The sequence below is a fragment of the Drosophila elegans genome, unplaced genomic scaffold (assembly GCF_018152505.1).
Source record: "Drosophila elegans isolate 14027-0461.03 unplaced genomic scaffold, ASM1815250v1 contig_814, whole genome shotgun sequence".
NCBI classification, from domain to species: domain Eukaryota; kingdom Metazoa; phylum Arthropoda; class Insecta; order Diptera; family Drosophilidae; genus Drosophila; species Drosophila elegans.
This window is the reverse complement of record NW_024546167.1, coordinates 20,021,978-20,043,934: the sequence shown is the minus strand read 5'-3', so window position 1 is coordinate 20,043,934 and position 21,957 is coordinate 20,021,978. Positions and strand designations below refer to the sequence as shown.

At 37.3% G+C, this 21,957-nt stretch overlaps 1 protein-coding gene across 1 annotated transcript in view; it reads right to left on the bottom strand.

The window, feature by feature from the left end:
• Window positions 1-1,405: 1,405 nt before the first annotated feature.
• The window catches only part of LOC108134747, a 29,196-nt gene continuing 8,644 nt past the window's right edge, over window positions 1,406-21,957 (bottom strand). The window contains exons 2-13 of the mRNA XM_017255187.2: window positions 12,299-12,950; window positions 10,985-11,602; window positions 10,140-10,312; window positions 9,600-9,741; window positions 8,395-8,568; window positions 7,578-7,879; window positions 7,360-7,515; window positions 6,860-7,021; window positions 6,621-6,792; window positions 6,025-6,557; window positions 5,444-5,607; window positions 1,406-4,313 (exon numbers count right to left, since the gene is read on the bottom strand). Of these exons, the coding sequence (XP_017110676.1) occupies window positions 3,935-4,313; window positions 5,444-5,607; window positions 6,025-6,557; window positions 6,621-6,792; window positions 6,860-7,021; window positions 7,360-7,515; window positions 7,578-7,879; window positions 8,395-8,568; window positions 9,600-9,741; window positions 10,140-10,312; window positions 10,985-11,602; window positions 12,299-12,665 (3,342 nt within the window). The 5' untranslated portion in view covers window positions 12,666-12,950 and the 3' untranslated portion in view covers window positions 1,406-3,934. The remainder of the gene's footprint in view (window positions 4,314-5,443; window positions 5,608-6,024; window positions 6,558-6,620; window positions 6,793-6,859; window positions 7,022-7,359; window positions 7,516-7,577; window positions 7,880-8,394; window positions 8,569-9,599; window positions 9,742-10,139; window positions 10,313-10,984; window positions 11,603-12,298; window positions 12,951-21,957) is intronic.

Below are 21,957 nucleotides of genomic sequence, written 5' to 3'. Positions count from 1 at the left end.
TAGTGAAAATAAGAATTCATTGCTACAAGAACAATGTTCTTATTACTGAATCTTTGCTGTAAAACTCCTTAAGAATGCAAACATAATTAATGTTTTAATAATAGATTGTTTAATACTGATAGATGACAGAAACGAATCGGTATAAAGTAACAAAGTGCCATTTTTTGTTTAGCAACATAATATAAATAGGAGGCGTTGAAAGGCAATTCCCCCTCATCGTTGTTTTCCCTGTTTAAGAGCTGAGTAAACCATAACTCATATGGGGCTGACTTTGCTTAGTCAACAAGTTGACACGAGAGGTTAGCCCTTGCCCAACCAAATCTCACTCACCACATCTGTGCAAGTATATCTCCATAAGCTGGGCCAATCTTTAATCAGTTATGTAACCCGAAATGGCCAGACCGAAAAGCCCCAACCATTTCCTCAATATAGACGACGATAGTTTCCGTTGCACGATGTTTGCTCCGAGCCCACAACTCCTAAGGCAACGAAATCATCCCCAGTTTGAGCCTATATCCCCAAAACCAAGATGTGTGTGCGTATGTGTGAGTTGGCCTACACAGCAAAGAATTGCTAAACATTTAGTTTAACATTTTTTAAATACAAATTCAAAATTTTCACTTAGAAATAACTGGTACGCTTAAAATGATATGTACAATAAATTGAAATGCTCATTCTTGTCTTATAACTTTAAAAACGAGACATTTTTTCTCAGTGTTGGCAAGTAAGCCAGCAGCAAATTGTCTTATGGGCCCTGTGAAGTTTCGCGCCGTGGCAGCGCTTACCACGCAAATACTCAGGCTTTCTCGCTTCGGCGACTTAAATGTGCTTTCGCCCCGATATTAAGGCAAATATCAAGCATACGCACTGTGGCCCGACGGCCTGGCATAATGCATGAAAAATTGAGCATGTCATTGACGATGTGCTGTATGCTATACATATATATATATATATGCTATATGTGTCTGCCCGATTTTCCCCGGACGGCTGTTTACAGTCTAGGCACGTTTCGTAATGGGGACCCCGGGGTTATGTGCACACAATATATGCAACATTAAGGGCCGGTCTTGACTTTGCCTAGGGTAAACTTTTTAATCGCACCGGCTTTAGAGGGCTGCCTCTCTTTTGTGGATTCGTGTGTCTCTGTTTGCCCGCACAAATTGACGCTTTATGTTAATGCCATTAATTAATAAATGAAATACGACATTCACACTGTTGAACCTGTTTATTAAATTTTAGCACGTAATAAATGAAAAGTTTATCGTGGCCAAACGAAAGTTCTGGCACATTTTGGGATTAAATTGTTCAACTTACCCGACATTTTGCGGTTTTTTGGGTCTCCCCTCAAAGTCAAGAAACAAATTGAAAAGGATTGAATGAGTCGAGGGGGTTTTCGTTTATGGTTTCTTTATTAACATTTATCACACTAAACTACTAATGATAAAGAGTTACAAATATGAGTTGCTGCGCTTAGGTTTTTCTCTGAAAAATTTCACGTATCTAAATTTCATCAGATAAAAATTGTTTTAGCTACAAGTTGTACCTCAAGTTGGTTAGTTTTTCTCTTTTCATATTTCGGCAAAATTGCAAACAGTTTATGGTTTTTTGTTTATTTTTTGGCACATAGATATGCTTGAGGATGTAATGTAATAGTATTTTATGCTAAGTTTTTCGTATTCGCTGAACACAATTGGCGAAAAGGTAAATCTAATTAAATTTAAAGGACCTTGAAAGAAAATAATTTTTCTAAGAATTGTATAGATTTATTTAAACAAATGCTTACGTTTTTATTTCGCGTTTTATGGCAGTTGGTTTGACTTAAGTCCATTTATTTGTGCATTGTGAGGATTTTCAGTGGAAATTTATATACAAAGAAGGTGAGATGCGGGAAATTCGTATTTCATCTTTTATAGCCTTTAATAAATGTATAATTTCGTTTGGAAATTTTTATAAATTGGTTTTCCGTTTCGTTAGAAATTTGCATTTTGTTTTCTTTGAACATATTGTTTAAATTGGCTGGGCATTTTGCAATTTTTGTGTATGTTTCGATTGCCACTTTACTAGTTGATTTCAAAATTCACTTTATGCAAGTTTATTATTTTTCATGTATTATTAAGTGTCCCATGCTTGTTTATTTGCTTTTTTAAGCCTTTGAAATATTTCATTTATTCTGTTGATCTTTTTTCTGTTTTTATAGTGCCATTGATTTTTTCATTTATCCATTTTAATTGTATGTAATGTGTCTTTGTTATTTAGCTGCCTATGCACTTGGCTTCTTTTTAACTTTCGATTCTTTTTATTAATTAATTACTAATGATTTACAAATTGGCTTTGCGTATTTTGTTTAATTTTTTTGATGTTATTTATAGGCAATATATTTTGTAATTTATAGCGGATTACCTTAGATGTTTTCCGATCGATAAAATTGGCGCAATGTTACTTTTGCAAATAAAATTGAATTGAATTGGGTGTTTCTAGTGAATATTGAAGCCCTCAAGCATTTTTTCTTGTCATGCAAACTATTTTTTATTAGAAAATCGCTTATATGAGCTCGAGAATCTAAAAAAGCACAGGTTTTCTTTCCGAGATTCAGAGCAATAAAATTTAGTGGTAATTTCTGCTTCCATTACAAAATGTTTGTAGTTGTCCGAAATGAATTTCTGGTCATGCCAGCCTCAATTAATTATGGCTATCATAACGGCAATAATTATTATTTCATATGCCTCATTTCGATTGGAAAATAAGGCGAATGTAATTTTCATTTACATTGCCCATTTTGTTTGGCCTCGTTCAGTAGTCCGCCGTTAAACGGGTCTTAATTATGCAGTATATATTGTAATTGTTATTGAAAAATAAAGTACTTGGCCGACACGAAAAACTCGGCACTCAGGACAGCTCAGCCTTGTCCTCCGGGAAAAAAGAGTCGTTTAATTGGATCGACTTTATGTCCATGTATACGTTCTCATTCTCGCTTGTATATTTAATCGGTAATCGGTTTTCGGTGGTTAAATTGTATGCACGTTTATAAAATGGACCATTTAAGAAGTTTGTTCGTTTTCCGTTTGTTCTCCGCTTCATTGAATTATCTCATAAATATTTATGTATTGGCCACAAGTTGAATACTTTTTGCTTGAGACAAAGATAAAGCTTTTCCGTCTGTCTGTTATCTCTATAATAATAATATTAATATGCTAATGAGTAAAAATTTCCATCCTAGCTTAGTACATGCGTTTGTGTAAAAGTTGAATGTGGATTTTCAGTGAAAAATTCATCGAGTTTCGTTTTTCGTTTGGGTGCTGCGGGACTTCAGTTACACTTTCGCCCTCAATCGGTTCGAGTTTTTAAGTTTACATTTCTAATAGAGCTACGACAAAAGACTAGAAGAGATCTGACAAATTGTGCATGCGATTCACGTAGTCGTGTGTGTTTGTGAGTGTGTGTGGTTGAGACCACAATACCAAAATATAAGTTTTATAGGACCCAATTGCTGCGGGAACCTCTCCGATTTTCTTCGCATTTTTCAGCTTTGCTTGTCACTGGAAAAAAGTGGAACTGAAATTTATTATATCGGCAGAGAAAAAATATTTCTAACAGTTAAAAATTTAATTTATTGTAGTTTAAAGGAATCAAACTAGGAACCAAGATTTATAAGAGCAACACATTCAAGGGCCACATAAATTTGTGGGACACTAAAATCACTTCGAAAGGTGTCTAGGGTATAAAAAGACCCTTGAATTAATGGCAAAAGACGACCTTTTTATTTAAATCAAATATACCTTTTAAATCGTTTCTGACCTGAAGAGATTTAAGTGGCACCTTAGATAGTGAAATTTAGTTTGGGACAGGACTTAAAATAAAAATATATTTCTCTGTCGATTTAGTGCCTTTCTTGTACCCTTTTTCTCCGAGTGCCTTTGTCACTCCCCCTGTTTTCTTATACGGACGTGGTGATTTGCTCCACGAATTGCACGGCGTTGGGTCGGCACAGGGATTGGGATCGTTTCAGGCGGCATTGTGGATTGTTTCGCAACGTGGCATTGCCCCCCCCAGAACTCGAACCCTGACTTTGCCGATGGGGTGTCCTTTGCAGGGAGGCGTAGGCGTGCGGCACGTAGATGAACTCCCTGGTGGGTGGCGGAAAGGGGGCGGGACCCTGGCGACAGTTACACTGTTGCGACATCGAGGATAAGCCCTCCGGAACACTGCGACTTCGTGTGGAACTGGGCGGATGGGGCTGGCCAAAGGTCCTATTCGGACTGGTGCTGCTGCTGCAGGTGCATATCAATGGCTGTCGGTCCGCCGATCCGGGGTTCCTGCAAAATGGCAAGTCAATTTCCATGGTTTAGGCGCGAGTGTCAACACAGTTTTCGGCATGCGGTTAAATGCGGTATGAGTACGAGAATCTCTGGCTAGCATCGCAAAATGTTAGAGTGTGGCAAATTGGCAAATTGGCAAACTGGCGAATTTGCGGCCAAAATAAGCAACGAAGAAGCCGTCAAATTGATTGTCTTTCTAGGGCTTCCAGTCCTGATTGCCATTGATTGTCTGGCTCGGCGGGAAATCTCTTAATTGGTTTTTGATACCACTGAAATGTTGGCTTCCTTCCGCTTGGCCTACTTAACTTTTGAATCGATTATTCGATAGGGGTAAGATAGAAATCTTGAACAGGTTTTGTTAGGAACCACCTAGTTTTTGTGTTAAACTTTTTTTCTTCAACCTTAATTCAGTTTCAAGAAAGAAAAATTGTTGTTGTTTATGAGCAACTAGTTAAATATATTAAAATTTAATTCAGTTTTAAAAAATAAATAATACTAAATAATAAATACAAAAAATAAATAAATAAACCTTCAGTTATAATATTTTAATAAAGTTGACAACTCCTTTGGCTTGTAAGTATTAACCACACATTTTAAAGTATATTTTATAATTTTTTGTTTTAGATACTTAACTTTTAAATTGATTTATTTCATATTGGTTTTTAAACTTTTTGAAACAAAGCTTGAAATTATACTTCCTCGATTTGGTTGACATCCCTTTTAGTAAATAATTATGTTTGATATTTATAAATAATTTTAAAAATACAAAGCATAATAAATTGCATAATAAATTTTCCCTGCAGCGGCAAAATTCCTACAGCTAAGTATAAATTACAGTGGTAAATGCAATTTGGGGCTTTTAAAATGCATTAAAAGCTAAAGCCAAAGCAATTCACCTGCTTTAAATGTGTATGACGACTGCGTTTAACAGTTTCCCTGCGCAATCGTTATCCCTTTGACATTTACCAATGTATTCTCTGTAAGCTGTCGATAGCTACTTAACTTGTAAAATTGTCAGACAATTTCCAGCTGAACTTTGATTTGCCATTCAATTGCATGTAGAAGGAGCGAGGGTTTACTGCACACTGGGGGGTGATTAGGGATCCCATTCCACCATTTCTACTCACTTGTTGCTCTTGTGACAGCCCAGTTCGTAGGTGCTGTGCCAATTGCAGTACATCTGGCCGTCGCAGCAGTTGCTGTGCTGCTGGATGAAGGACAGACTCCGCTGCAGTCGCTTTCCCATCCTGGCCCCAATGCTCCCCTGGCCCAACTGGTAGGCTCCACGCACCTGCACGGGTGAAAAATGTATATTACATGAATATCGAAGCTATTTTATTTTTAAACAATTATTTTACTATGATTGGAAAGATCAAAATGAGTATAATTATGTTGCAGTTATAAATAATTACATTTTTTTAACATCATTAAGCTTTTAAACGTTTTTAAAATTAATTTACTATTATCGGAAAGTTGATAATTCTTTAAATTATAATTTTATAACCCTGAGGCTATACTATCTTATAGTTTTTTCTATTGATATAAAATTTTAAACAAATTTTGAGACCAATTTTGGTATATAAAAAAATGGATATTAAATTAAATAAGTTTTTATAGCCCAGTATTTTAAAGTTGCTTTTAAATTAGTTAAGAAATGTGGTAAACATATTATAAATTGTTAATATAATTTCTCTAAGTGGGACATTACCTGGTGCTGTTGCTGCTGCAAATCGAGATTGTGGCAGGCCAACTGCTGCAGGTGGGAGTGTTGCTGCTGCTGTTGCTGATGCTGCTGCTGCTGTTGCTGATGCTGATGCTGCTGCTGCTGTTGCTGAAACATGTGCCTTTGGCAGTAGTTGGCCTGCAGATAGGGCTCCATTTGATTGAGACTAATGCAGCTCCGACTGAGGAGATCCGGGGCGGGGGCGGGGTACTCCCCATAGCCGTAGTCCATCGGCAATTGGGGGCGTGGCTGGCGGGCGGAGGAGTGGCGCATCAGCATGGGAGTTGGTAAATGGCCATTTCTCTGCTGATAATGATGATGCAATTGCTGCTGCTGCTGCTGCTGCGACTGCTGTTGCTGCGGCTCACTTATGAAAAATATTATAATTCCCGAGATGGCTGCCGCCGCTGAGCATATGTAATAGCCAGCCCGTCCGTATTTAAGGGAGTAATCGTTCAGAAACGAGGTGAGTGGTACGCTTATCAGCACAGGAACTGACTCAACCCCCCGTATAAAACCTGCCCAAGTAAAGAGCTCAAAGTTAAATCAATAATTTAAATATTTATGACCGCACAACTCACCCCAAGCCTTGGAAAAGTGTTTCAGCTTTATGCGTTCGAGTGCCAATATTTTCAGCGAGTATTGAAAGCCACCCAGACCAATGCCATACAACCAGCTCAGTATGCAAAGGCCTGTATAGCCCATGACAAAGGATAGAAACAGGATAGCCAAGGCCACAATTGATATGAACATCTACGATTTGATAGGGGGAACAATTAGGTAGAAATCTCTTATATTTATAGCACGCATCATGACCCACCTGTGTGACTATTTTGGTATTGATCACAAAGTGCCTGATCACAAAACAGCGTCGCAGCAAAGCTCCAGCTATAACCACTCCCAGGGCCATGGAAATTCCCAAAAAAGTTTGCAGGAGGACCAACTCTTGCACATCGGAGCCCTGCTCGGCGGCATTAAGAGCCTGAAAAAATATTTAAAAGAAATATAAGTAAAATTATTAATACACATTTCAAATTTAAACAAATCAAGAAAATTTCTAAAATTTATCGCATATAATATTCTAAAAATTCAATGTAGACATTCTCAATGATTTTTGTTTTATATAATTTACAAAACATAACTAAAGCACCATACGAAACACATGAAACAAAGTTCAAAACATATAAATTCCTAAAAATTAAATTCATGGTAACCAAAACTATACTAGCAGCTCCAAAGCTAGTTTTTAAGCTAATAGAGTATGTGGGATAATGAAAAACCTACCAAAAATAAGTAAGATAAATTGGGAAAACCACTTACCATTAGGAACATGGGTGTATAAATGCCAAAGGAGGCCACGCTGGAGGTCATGAGTAAAATTTTAACAGTCACCGACTTCAGTGATGATATGTCCAGAAACAAGTATCTCGGTGTGCTCTCCACCTCCTGGCTGAGAATCGGCTTCTTTTCCCGCATCTAAAAATGGTTTGGGTCACAAGAAGTTAAAAACCAAAACTTTGCACAACACCATTTCCCACCTTTTTGCGCTGATTTTTGAGATGCTGGATGGCCCGACGCTGGGGATGATATAGGGAGGCGGGCCGGTACATTAGGCCCATGAAAAAGCTGAGTGCCGTCAGGGCGGCCACAATCTGGAGGCCCAGGCGCCATCCCGCCTTGCCCACGCCCTCCTTCAGAATGACGGAGAACAAAGCGATGCCGACTCCCTCGCCGGACATGGCCACCATTTCGACGAATTGACGGCGCCGCTTAAAGTAATTGCCCAGCATTACGGTGGATGCCTCCCGCACCATGGCCACTCCCACTCCGAAGACGACGCCTAAGGATGTGTCGAGAACGGTGTTTTTCGTACAGTGATCAAAAATGTTACAGATGTTAAAACACAGATTTTAAAGTCTGTGAACCAGATTAACATATTATTTTTAGTTAAAGAGTGACATTGAACTTTATCAAACAATATAAAGCACTAATTAAAAACAAAAACATTTAACATTTAAACATTTAACGATTTAGTAAAATTAAATGGCAGCAAATTCAAAATCATTTGAAATTATGCATATAAAGAAATCCTGGTTAACTATCTTTAGTTTTTAGCTAGTCATATTTGAAATATAATTGTTTTTAGGTTGAATAAAAATATATAAATAATTCATTAGTTTTATAAAGCATGAATTCATTAGTTGTATAAGCAGTCAGTAATGATTTCTATTTTCCCAGTGTTTAAGTGCGAATGATAAGCAACTTCCGCTGCCGACTAACTGACATCTGGCAGGTTATTTATTTATATATACCCCATACCGCATACGCCATACCCCATAGCCCGGTTGTACGCACCATAACTGAAAACAACCTGGCCAAATTCCGTGGCAAATGAGGTGAACAATATGCCCAGGGGCATCACCAGTCCGCCCACGATGGACAGGAGGCGGATGGAGCGTTTGCGACAGAGGGACACCACAAACGATGTGGCCACCATGGAAACTGACCAGCTCAGGGCGCCCAGCAGTTCTGTAAGCAATGTAAAAAATTAAGCTCTTGAGTGATAATATTCTAAGGCGGCAAAGTAAACTTGACGAAGGTCTTGGTGGTAAACTGGAAAGGTGGCATTTAAGTGTTATTAAAATGACAAATGTATAAGCAGCGTTTTAAACAAGTTGAAAGTGAAGCATTTAAACGGTTCCTTAAATGGTAGATTTTACTTCAACTGGAATTTACAAAATCAATTTAAGGCATTCACATGACTTTTCTGTGCTAACACATGATTAACTCTAAATCATTGAAAATTTTATTTTTGATTACTATGTGTATTTAGTTGAACAAAATGTCGCCTTTCTTTGTAAATTTATAGAAACAATAAAACACATGATGCACAGTTGACAGCCTTTGTTTCATATATTTTCTGTTGTGAGTTCAAATTAATAAATTGTTTTATCGAATGTACGCTCTCAAAAAGCCATTATATTTTTCCGTGAAGTGAATTTATTTTAAGCTAAAATAAATCAATTCTTTCGTTTTATTTATACTCGAATAACAACACGTGCATTTATAATATGAAAAAACAATATTTATCCTTTGCATCTATTAATAAAGCGAAGCCAATGAATTGGAAAACAAAATATGGTTTAAATCTTCAAATAAGCAAAACACTGGAAATTTGTGTTAAACACAGACTGCATTCTTTATTTTTAGCAATTTGCGGTTGGCTAAAAGCTGGAAAACACTTTCAGCCACACACAATATTCACACTATTCTTTAATTATGTCCGGATTGTCAAGCGCAAATGAAATGTATGCAAAAAGTGCACACCTACAAACATGGATTATTCACAAACATTTGCATTTCGAGCACAAACAGTGTGACAAACATTTTGATTGCCTCACAGCGGGGGGTTCAAAATAGAAAACACCACAAATGTGTAGGAAAACAGGAAAATGGCAGAGAGATAACAACAGGCTGCGTTGACTCTGATTATACATTCCGATTAAGGACCTTGCAAAATGTATTCCCCTCCCCCTTCACCCGATTTTCATATGACTTACCTATGCCACTGGTATTATGCAAATACTGAACGGCATAGAACCACAACAGGCCGTAGCTCAGCTGGAGTCCTGTGGTCAGGATGTGGACCAGAAAGGACACGCCGCAAATGATCCAGCCCCAGCCGCCATCGGGATAAAAGTACTGCAAATACACGCAGCAATAAGGTTTCGATCAAAAAATATTTATTTGAATATAAAAAATGAATAATAAAAATCGAATTTTAAAATATTTTTGTTTTACTTTTTGTATTATTTTTGTATAACCAGCAAATTAAATTGATATGGAGAAATAAAGCATAGAATTAGCCAATACTTATTTTATACATTTTTTCGGCTTACTAGAGTATCATTTCGGCTTTCTAGAGAATTTATTTTATTCAACATTTTTAAGAAAAATAAAATGACAAGAATTTAGCTTTGGTTTTGTTTTTTTTCGTGTTCTGCAAGTGTCAGAACAAAGGGCCGGCAATTACAGTTTGACAGGCACTGAAAGTTGGGTGTATAGTGCAATCCTTGTGCACCTTTTGATATATGCCTCACCTGTCTAATCCGTGTGGTGTCCACGCCGGTTCGTCGCAGGGCCGGAATATTCCGGTGCAGCAGGTGGAACTCTCGATCGGCCAGTCCGGGAAATGCCGAATCCTCCTCATCGGTTATGTGGCTGGGATGGGGGGGCGTGGCATGCAGGCTGGGATGATGATTCGCCTCGTAACCTGGGCATTTAAAAACAATTGGCAGATGATTAAATGACGCCACAAATGGCTTGGTTTGCCGCGTTACACCAAAACAAAAACTTAAAAGAAAGCTTATTAATATTCAATATTTTGAGTGTTGGCTTCACCTTAAAGAGTATAAAAAAGTATGAATTTAAAATATTTCGTTTTCTTTCAAAAAAAAAAAACAACGTACTACTATGGATATACTTTTACACACATTTGTAATTAGTTTCAGGACCTTCAATAAATTTGTATTGCCAAAGATATTTTATAAACTAATAGAAGTTTGCTAGCTAATAAATTAAATCAATAATGAAGATTTTGAAACGCTGCACTGTAATCTTGTAAAACAAAATTAAAAATCTTACAATTTGTACAGCGCTTTAAGGAGTTAATATTTATATATAGTTTTTCAATTATAACATTTTTTATGTCATTTTCTACTTTACAATATTTTTTAAATATTTTCTATTTCCCAAAGATAAATCAATGAAAAGTAATGTTATTCAGTATTTAACACTTAGCACAGCACCTTCAAGAGTTCTTTAACTTACTTGTTGGTTGTCCGTGACCAAATAAATTTTCCAACCAAGTAGGTGAGTGTTTTCTTTTTTCAATTAGAGCCTAATTTATGGCTTCTTCTTTTAAATTTTCCATGAGTGTACTTACCGAAATAGCAGCCGCCGTTGGCCATTAGGTTCTTGCTCCTTTGTTGGTGGTGCTGTTGCTGTTGCTGTGGCTGATGGTACCAATTATCGCAGAGGCAGTATTGCGGGGTGTAATGGTGGGTGTGGGTGTGTGGGTGGTTGTGGTGGGGGTGGTGACTCTGGTGGTGCTGGCTCATCTGGTGGTGCTGTGGGTGGTGCTGGCCATGCTGAAGGTGGCTCTGATTCTGACTCTGATTCTGGTGAGCGGTGGCGGGCATTGGATTGTACATATAACAGCAGCCATTCAAATTGTGATTCGCATAGCGGGGCGGCGGTGGGGCGGGCATCAGTCCAGCAGCAGCACCAGCACCACCCACTCCAGAACCAGACACTAAACCACCGTGTCGACTGCAGTGGGGCATCATGGGCATCTGCTGCTCGATGGTGGGCAATGTTGCATAGCTGCCAAAATTGTCGCAATGCCGTTTGCTCGGAAACCGGGGCAGAGTGGGTGGTGTGCTGGTGCTTTGGGCACCAACGCCCCCGCCGCCATGGCAGTGACGGGTGGGCGTGGCAGTGGACTGCATATTCGTTTGCTCAGCCGGCAAATAGGAAAGCCTTGGACATGAGACCCACCAGGCCAGCGGCTGATTATTGAAGCGACACTCGTGGCACAAATATCGCTGGGTGGTCGTGTCCTTGTCCAGATGAGGTTGGTTCACTGATAAAAAATGGAAGAGTAAAAATAAAAAGGGAAATTCAATTATTTAAAGGATCATAATAATAAATTGCATAATTTAATCTTATAAGATGTAATAATGTTTGAATTTAAACTACATTTAAAGCAATTCTAAAAGTAGTCAAAAGACAAATTTAAATAACTAAAACCCGCTTTGAATAATATTCATGTTAAAAACAATTCATATAAAATTGCATTATTAAAATATTTTATATGGTTTGAATTTGAATTATATTTTCAGATATTAAAATGAACTCCGAAAGTAGTAAATAAATATTCAAAATAATATTATAATGGTTCCTTTTGGTTTTAAACCAATTAATTAAAGATAAGTATTTTCCAAATATGTCAAATTTAAAATTGTCCTTTTTGTTTTAAATGCATGTTATAATAATTTATTACAATAAAATGTAATATTTCCATATATGCAACAACTAACAGCCCCCATAGATGAAAATTAAAGCGCAACGTTTTTGAATTGATTATGTAACACTTTGATCTACTACGCTTTTTTTTTACCAGTGTTGGTATTCCCTATTTTCCCGGTGGTTTGTTTGGGATGCTCACAGCTCAGATTGTATCTTCGTCACAGTGCGCATTTGTTGCATAGCACTGGACTGCGTTGTTTGGGCCTCACCAGACTTGAATACTGTCGTGGATTCTCCGAGGGATTCTCCTGGTGATTCTCCTGGGGATTCTTCTGAGGATTCTCCTGCGGATTCTCCTGGTTGTTCTTGGGGATTCTCAGCCAGGAATGGTGGTTACTGCCAGTGGGCAATAATTGGGGACAGCTGCCGTAGAGCGCCGATGAGGTATTCGATAGGCGTCGGTAGTACGGTATCCTTGGCTCCATATCATCGCCACCGAACGAGGAGCCCAACTTGCACGGCTGCAGGCAGGATATTATGCTCCGGTTATCTCTACTATCACTGCAGTTGCAATCACATGTGCACTGGATGACCATTGTTCTCCTCCGGATCCGCCAAAAATGCTTTTAACCCACTGCTTTCAAATCGTTGCGTGCGTGTGCCGAAATTGTTTGTCAACTTCAGTAATGCCCGCTGCTGCAGCACATTATTTTCGAGTCTGGGGTCTCGGTTTTGGTTTTGGTTTCGGTTTTGTTTTCGGTATCAGTTTCGGGGCAGAGCTCTCCAGGATTTCTAGGCAGCTGCCGCCGCCAGTGTCCGACCGAATCCATTTGGGGCCATCTCGAACGTTTGCAAGCCAAGCGCCAAATTGTGTTAACCCACTGCAAAAAAATTGGTAGCAAATTGGTAATTATGTATTTTAAGAAAGCAAACTGAAACTCTGCCCAAGGCAAAACACCAGTGACGACCAAATTCATTATTCAACGATATTTTAAAAAATTAATTTAACAAAAATCATGAAATCTTACAAACTTTATGTAGGGTTTATATAAATAATATATTATATTTTATTGAAGTTTAGTTAACTTCAAAGTTTTCTACAAAATTTTGTTTCAGTGTTTTTAAAATGCGAAACACAGCGACATAGAGATAGAAAAAGAGGATGTGGGAGCGAAAAAAAAGCGAACCAACGGGAGTCGATAAATAAATCAAATCAAAATCAATTTGTTTACTCTACACCAGCAGCACACAAAACAAGAAGCATATGCAATGCATAATTCAATTTGTTGTTCAATTGCGTGTATTTTCAATTGCCTGCCAGACATGTGCTAGTCGAGTGGGCGGAGGGACAAAAGGGGGCGTGGTACACATAACTTGGATGGGGCGAAAAACTTTTGCGGTCACTGTGGCAGAAGAATTAGAGGAAATTGCGATTGGCACTTCGTATAATACATTTATGTGCCATCATATTTTATTTGCATTTTCTAAATTATTTAATATCCTCAATGGAAATGAACTGTGACTTGGTCAAAGAATGTGTGTCCCTTTTCACGGGAATTTAAATGAACACGTTATCATATTTGGCCTGCAAAAATGTTGGACATATTTATGTTTGCTCCCAGAAACTCGGAAAGTGTATGCAAAACAGATTTAGTTGCAAAATATTTTAAGTACTCGCATTTGCAAAATTGTGTAAAACAAAGCTGAATTGATACATAGATTTTGTAAGGGCATAGCAACGATTTTCGTATTTGGTCAGCTTTATGCATTGAGAACCCTTATCAATGTCAGGCAATATGTGTAGTTTATTTATTACTGTTTTGATGTATTGTTTTGCAATTAGTGGTACTAATAATACACACTTTAGAAGTAATGCTTTTGACTCTTTTAAATTTAAGTTCTGGTCAAAACTTGTTAGCCTGATTATCTGGATTTAAAGGATCTCTATCAATATCAACAAAAAATGTTTAAAGTTAAGTTAAAGTTCGTATTAATCAATGTCTAAAGGTTTGTTTTTAAATGCTGGTTTCAGCTAGCTTTATTACCTAAGAATTCTTGAACTCCACAAATCAAACATTTTGCTTTTTCGCAAAATGACTTTGAATTCTTTCTTCAAGAAGCTGCCATAAAACACCATGTCAGTCCGCTTCTCGATTTTCCCAAAAACTTGATTGATTTATGTCTTTATCGTTTGACTACTTCTCCATTAAGGAGCGATGGTATCATTTAGATTAGTTCCAATGTCCCATTCAGGGGCTATAAAAATGATAAATGATCTGGAATGAGGAAAACAAGCGAACGCGGGGGAGTTGGAAAGCAGTTGGAAAACAAAAGCAAAAGCACACCGAAAGGGAAACTTGCATCATTTTGCATCGGGAAAAGTTTGTGCAAGCAGCATATGGCCCAGTTATCCAGTTTTATGGCTGCACACACAGCGATTTGGCCAACGAGCACCGAGCATTTTCGCATTTCGCATCTCGCCTCACAATGCACAGAGGCGCATTTAAATTGATTGTGGGAAAAGCGGAAAAGCGGAAGCATCCCCGAGAAAAGGAAGTCGAGCAAAAGCAAGAGCAACATCAATCAAAAAACCCGTTGCAAAGGAAACTCAGCAGGTGGGCGGTAGATGGTGGAGTTTCCTTAGAACGAAGCTACGACTATTACCTGTGGAAACATAAAATTTAACAACATTGTAGCAAAGAGCAAAAAGGCTATACATAACGATATCCTGTGTTATCCGCTCTAGCGCTTATTGGCTACACAATAAAAAAATATGAAGCAGGCGATCCGACTTCTCGTTAATAGTACAAGATACTTGAAGTTGCTATTTAATCAAGGATGTAAAATAGTAAATGATTACCTTTACAAGTTGACGAGCAATATTTTCATATGCATGTGACTTAATTAATTTTAAGCTGTTAAAGAATGGTACCTTATTCCAAATGGATTAAAAATAATTAAGAGCGAACCCAACTTTAAATTAAAATAAATTACTATATGAGATATAATGATCATAAACGGAATAGTTTCAATATATTTTGTCAACTTGTTTATTGTTCCTTTTCTTATAATTGTTAAACTGTTGTAACTAAAAATATAAATAAGTCTTCGTGACCATAAACAATAAATTATACATGTAGTGCTAGGATGTCAAATAAGAAAAATAATAATAATAACAATTTTCGACCATGCTTAAACCCGAAAATCACGCCAAAGAAATTATACTTAATATTTTCTTTTTGAAATAACTCTTTTCATTTTTTATTTATAAAAAAAAAGAATGATCAGTTTTCTCTGTACCTAAAAATACAAAAGGAAAATAAATATTTTGCCACTTTTCTTTCCTTTGTGGGTTCTCGGACTTTTCACAGCTTTTTGGGCTTTCGTTTGTTGCTCCAATGGTGCGATGCAATAAAATCCTTAAATATCCTTGTGGCACACGAACGCATGGACACAAAATATGAATCGGTCCTGTCAGCAGTTTTATGTTCTTTAAAATGTTATATTAAAATGCGAGAGTGCCGGCGATGATGGCAACGATTTCAATATGGATCCACTCACCTCCGACCATTTTTGCCACCCGGCAGACGGAGTGTTGACTTAACTGGTCATTGACTTTACCAACTTTATGCTGCAGTCAAAATTATGCAGTCCGTTTCGGAACTGTATGACAGCTGACAGCCGGTAGTTCGGGATTAACTTTTAATAAGTTTCGGAGTGGTTTGTTTAATTTCATTTTGGCTTAATATTGCCTAAGTAAATTAAAACAAATTTGGGGTTTGTAGCCAAAGAAGTAGCCATTTGATTGTGTTTGTTTATAGATGAGTGAATTGTAGTTTAAATTAATTTCATATTCGTAGAATGGTTTCAAAGTGAAATATACACCAAAATAAATTCAATCAATTATAAGCTGAACTCAACAAGCTTTAATTAAAATATATATTTATATATTTTTAAATATGATTTTATATGAGCCAATTACTTTGATAATTATATATATAAATATTGTGCTGTGAAATTTGAATAATTATGTTTGCGTTGTATCTTGTGTATTAATTAAGTAAAGAAGTAAAGGAATGATATTTTCTAAATAAATATATTCCTATCATCTTTAAGATAAACACAGCAAATGAATTGGAAGTTTCTGTCTTTAAGAAGTGTAATTACACTATTCCAACGCACTGTAACCATCCGCATGAGACCAAAAACTGCCGCTGTGTGTCTGTGTCGGTGCGGTTGTGTCAAAAAAAAGGCCAACTTTTATTTACTGGGGGCGTGGCGCAGTGGGCGTCGAGAAGGTGAGATTTAACTGGATGCCGGGTCATTCTGGGGTCGGTTTACTTTGCTGATTAAACATATGCGCCACCATCAGCGAGCCGCAACAAAAAGGCAAAAGGAAAAAAAAGGAGCAAAAGCGACGGCTCAGCCACATAAAATTTATTTAAACTTTTGCCCGCTAACGTTTTTCAGCGAGTTTGTCGAGTTTGTCGCCCCCAACTGGCAGATAATGGGTATCATATTGCCTCGGGGTTTCACATTTTAGTTTTGCTTTTGCCTTTTTTTTGCACTTTGCATTGTAATAAACACACGACAATATGCGAACAGCAGCGGCAACATTCAGTGGCAACAACATAAACAGCATCAGCACCCTTAAATAAAAATGCAAATAAATAAAATGCGCGAGGCGAGAAGCGAAAAGCGAAGATAATAAAACGAAGGCAACTTTGTGGTGGCCATATTCCAATTACAGTTCGCTTCTTGTGGCCAAAACAGCAAGAGTCCCGTCAAGAGCTTATGCGGCTCTTTAAGTTAAGTATTTTAAATAAAATGCTTTCCGACAGGGACTAAAAATAATCTGTGTATGAACAATAAAGGGAGATCAGCTGAAAGTGTTTAATTAAGTTCTTTGTTTTCGGGTAAAACTTTAGGAAACATTTTATTATTTATTATAAGAATTTGTCAGATTATAAAATATTAACATTTTAAAACTTGCTAAAGCTATAGAAGTTTTTACATGTTATTGTTATAAAGAGTTAAGATTGTTGTGAATTTTCCAGAAACTCTTTAGAAATTACCCTAAAATTATACGAAAACTTTTTACACCATTTGACCACTCGTTTTCCGATTGTACAATTCAAAGTTTTCATACAAGAGATGTTTACAAGAGTCAAGTCCCGTCTGACAATGCGAATAAGTTTTGGCCAAACAACTTTGCCAACTGTATCGAAATCGTTTGCCAGAACACGCTGACCCGACCTTCTTTCTATTTCTTTTGCCCATATGCATTTACAACTTTTATTTGGCCGCCTTGCCAGAAAAGGGTACGAATTTTGATGTCTTTTTTTTTGGCTCCTTTCGGGATATAGAAGCTGTATAGAATATATATGTATACAAACGCCTTCTTTATGCGAAGAAATTTCGGCATTCCCCAGGGTAAAATCATTTGCAATGCAGCCCCTGGCAAAGGGGATATATTAATACTTTTTTCATTTAGTTTGCAGACGGGAAAACTTGACCATTTCTTGCTCTGTCTGTAACTTTTCGCATATTTTATAACCAAGTGCTCTGCAGTGTCGGCTAATGGATTTATGTTTTTAGACAAATTACGAACTGAACCGAACACGGCATTAAAATGTGTCCCCAATAAGCCAATTTTGAAGGGATGGGCGCCCCTGGATAATCTGGTTACTAAAGGTTCACATCCTTATCGGTGGAAGTGCCCAACGAGCTGTGAACCCAACTCAAAAATCCTATCACGGGCATAATTAGGTTTGCCTTCAGCGTCAGCGTCAGCATCAGCTTCAGCCAGACATTAAAATTAATATTATTCTCCAAAATACACTTTAAATGCTAACCTTGCTGAGACCTCAAAAATTAACCACACCAAAAATCAAGAGCCATCCGGAAATTTTGCTGCGGTGGTTGTCTTTGTGTGATTACTTGTCTGCTTTCCTTTTTAAGCAGGCGTGAGCTAAATCATAAAGGAAAAAGTTAAGCCCTTCTTAGCTGAAAAACGACACTTCCGTACAGCTCGCGTGCAGGAAAAAAGGAAAAAGGGATAAACTCGAGGCGGAAGGAAGTCAAGCATCGTCCCATCTCGTTTCGTTTTGGCCCGGCCTAAAAACAATGAAAATTACAAGGCTTTCCGGCGGGCGGACGGTCGGAGAAATTCGCAACAAATTCCCTGTGTCGTGCGCCTTGCTTTATCAACATCAGTCCTTAAGTAAAGATTGCACTGGCAAAAAAAATCTTTAAAAGCCTAATTCTAAAATTAACTACATTTTCTCTAACTTTCTTTCTTTGTTTAAAAATTCTTTAAGAATTAAGTTCTCTATTATTAAATAAAAATATTTAAAAATAATATAAAAGGATTAGTTTATTTATTGTCCTATCTTGTAAAAAATAAGTAAATATTTAATTTAATAAATTTTAAACCATTTATAGCATTAGTCACAATAAATAGTTAAAGCTGCACAATGCTATATATTATGTCAATAAGTTAAAAATTGACAGATTCTTTACTTTCAGAAAGTTCCTATTAACTTAAACAACACCTTCTAAAACCATTTTTTTAACTATTTAATTACTCTTTATATTTTTTATAAGTCAATATAAATTGGCTAGAACTAGACAGTGTCTTAACAATTTTTAGCCCTGTTTCTTATAATCAATTAATTACTTTTAATATTTTTAATAATACAAATTTTTTTATTTTCAATAGGTTCCTGTTGGCTTAAAAAAGATAATATTTAATATTTTCTCAGTGCATAGTAAGGCGACAGCGACAGAGCCTTAAACCCACATAAACATTTTTATTATTGGCTTCTGGGCTTCCCTAAATAAAAAAGTGAAGAGAAAATATAATAAAAGTACAAAAAAAATGGGGTCTTAGCCCAGATGTGCGTTTGTGTTGGACCGGAGAATCGAATTAGCATGCGAAATCTTTTGTTTGACTAACAATGTGTCAACGTGTGTGACGAGCCAGCGTTAGTCTCTGTCAGCTCATCGATGGTATGGCATGGGTATGGAATGGTATGGTATGGACATGGAGCTTGGATTCGAGCCAGACATCTCGCCATTAGGGCCTTGATAGAGCTGCCACCAAATGTCCCCCTCGGGCACAATGGAAGCCACGAGAATGGGAACACAAGTGCACTGTAGTCTGCCCAACCAACCACCCAAATTTTGCTAAAATTTTACAAATTGATTTCGCTTGTGCTGAAAATACTAGGTGACAGAAATGCTTTGCGTGAAAAAAAAACTATGCATACTGAAAAATAAAATAAGTAAAACCGCCAATGAAAAATGAATACTTTTCTATTCCTAAAAATGGTACGTGTTTTGTTATTTTATTTTTCGGGACATTGAATAGTGCTGTAGAAACTAATGATAAATCTAAATCAAATGATTTTACAAATCTTTTATATTATTAATTGTTGGAGAAAATACTATTGTAGAATAGACAATCGAAGATTCTTTATCTTTTCAAATACGTTGACAAATACTTTTTCCTAGGTTGCGACAGTTTTAACCATTAAAAGTTTTGTGTTATATATTTTTTTGCTGTGTGTAGGCTGTCGATAAAAGTGTGAAATCCATTAAGTAACTGAGGCTTTGCAAATTATGAATAGCTGAAAGGCATTTTGTGGTTATTATTCGGCTGGACGGAATTGTGCCTTTGCTGACATCCTTTTAGCTGTTTGCCATCCATCGTTTGGCCTGCTTAATTAATGTTCGTTTGCAATGGATGTATGGATGTGGATGTGGATATGTGTGTTTGTGTCCGAGATGTGTCCCCTCCAATCTTTGTTGACCTTTTGGCGAATGCAAGTTGAACCAGTGTGGCTAGGCCAAGTAGACTCAAACCGTTTGTGCTAAATTAGCAAATGACATAGTCAACATGGCCAACTTACTTTATAGCGAAGGCTGAAAGCGGAGCAGCCAGGATGAAAGGCCTGCTAACCCACAAATGTACTATACGTGCAATTCCCGAGCCACCCACTTTCACCACCCCTTTCACCACCCTTTCACCCGCTTTTCATCCGCTTTTCCTGCTGACACAAAACATAATGCCGGCGGGCAATGCTCTTTTAAGCACGCAGCTTGAATGGCGCCCACTGCGAAACGGAATGCGGCTGACAAGGCACAGTGGCTCCAATTTATTGGAAAATTAATATGGGTTACAAAGGGTATAATTCCCGTAAGCCCAAACATTCAATCTGCAACTACTTTCAATCAGAGAAATTCTGTACAGCAAAATTTCCACAGAGATTTATGCTATTTGAAATGGACGTGCATCATAATCATAACTTACTCCACTGAAAACTGAATAATTATTTTATTTTCTTTCTTATTCATTATTTAACATATTGAAATAATAAATGAATTGGCCGTGTTATTCTTCATCTAAAAGTTTGAATTATCTCTTGAAGTTACTTTTTCTTGAAAACAAATTCGGTTAAAAAAAATAGCTAGATTAGGGTGAAATCAAGTTATGATTAAATAAACAAATTTCGGATTTACTAAAAGTATAATCCGATGTCACATTAAAACAAAAAATATGTCTTGTTCTAAAAAAATTAAAGCTTGTTATCTCACTTCCACTTACTTAAATGGACTTAAGATTTTATACTTAAATATTATCTCAGAAAATACACCATAAAGACCATAAATTCTTATTTTGGCAAAATATTTGTAGGGGAAATTCAGTGTCCCTCAATGTACTAATTCAATAACCAAACTTCCTCCATTTAAGACTGCTGTAATTTCGTATTTTGTTAATATTCCAAATCAAATCACCCAACTTTGTTGGCTCTCCGTTGATTTCATTTGGTGAATTTCCACTGTCCCCCCAAAAAGTTGCTAGTTGGGAGTGTCTAGCGAAAGTGCCTCAAATGCGCATAACAATCATGATTATATACATATGCATACGTAGCACGTATATATATAACTCTTATATGCAGAGGAGAACACCCAGTTTTGTGTAGGTGATGGGCTCATCAAAAATTGTGACAAAAAAAAAAAAAAAAAAAGGAACAGACACACAGGCAAACGGGCTAACAAAAAGTTAAACAAAGCGACAGGCAGACAGTCGGCGGGGCTTTTCATGGCTAATGAAAGGCATCGGGGAAAACTCACATTCTGACTGACAGGCGGTTTTCAAAGGGGGGAAAAGCACCACCTCCCGCAGAGCAGCACAACCATAAACGCCATGCTGATAACTTCTTTATGTCTAAGGCTAAGTAAAGACATTGCCTCGCAAATAAAAAAAGGAAGACAAAAAATTATGCCAAGCCAGCAGAACCAGGGGAGAAATTGCCAAGGAAAATATATAAAATTATTTTAAATTGAAATTCTGTTTATCTGTCGTTGGTCCTGCGGACAGGACTTTCCAGCACACATCCTGCTGTCTGCCCCATATTTACCGTTTTTGGGGGTAATTCAATAAAGTGGAAAATGATGCTTGTCGTTAACGTAATTTGCTTTCGTGGTTTCCGCAAATCCAAGCCAGCAACAGCAGTAAGCAGTTAGCAGTTAGACAGGCGGGAAGGACGAAAGGACTTCGTTTTGAGGCCCTTGAATGCCGTTAATCGTTCCTTCAGATCACATCAAACAGAGGCGAGTGCCGCCAGACCCCAGGACTAAGCCAACTAAAGCAACCATCCAACCGAGCAGACTTGACTCCGCCGAGTTGGCATCATCATCAAGTGATAAGTGCGGACAGTTCGCGCCGGAAGGGAGAAGAGCCATAAGTTCTTGCGGCAATAACGCCAGCTAGCACCTAACTTCCACTGAGCCAAATAAAGGGTGAACTTGTAAGCACTTAAAATAATTTCATAAATATATATCATAAAATGTTAAGTACTGTTAGTTCTAAAAACCAAAATT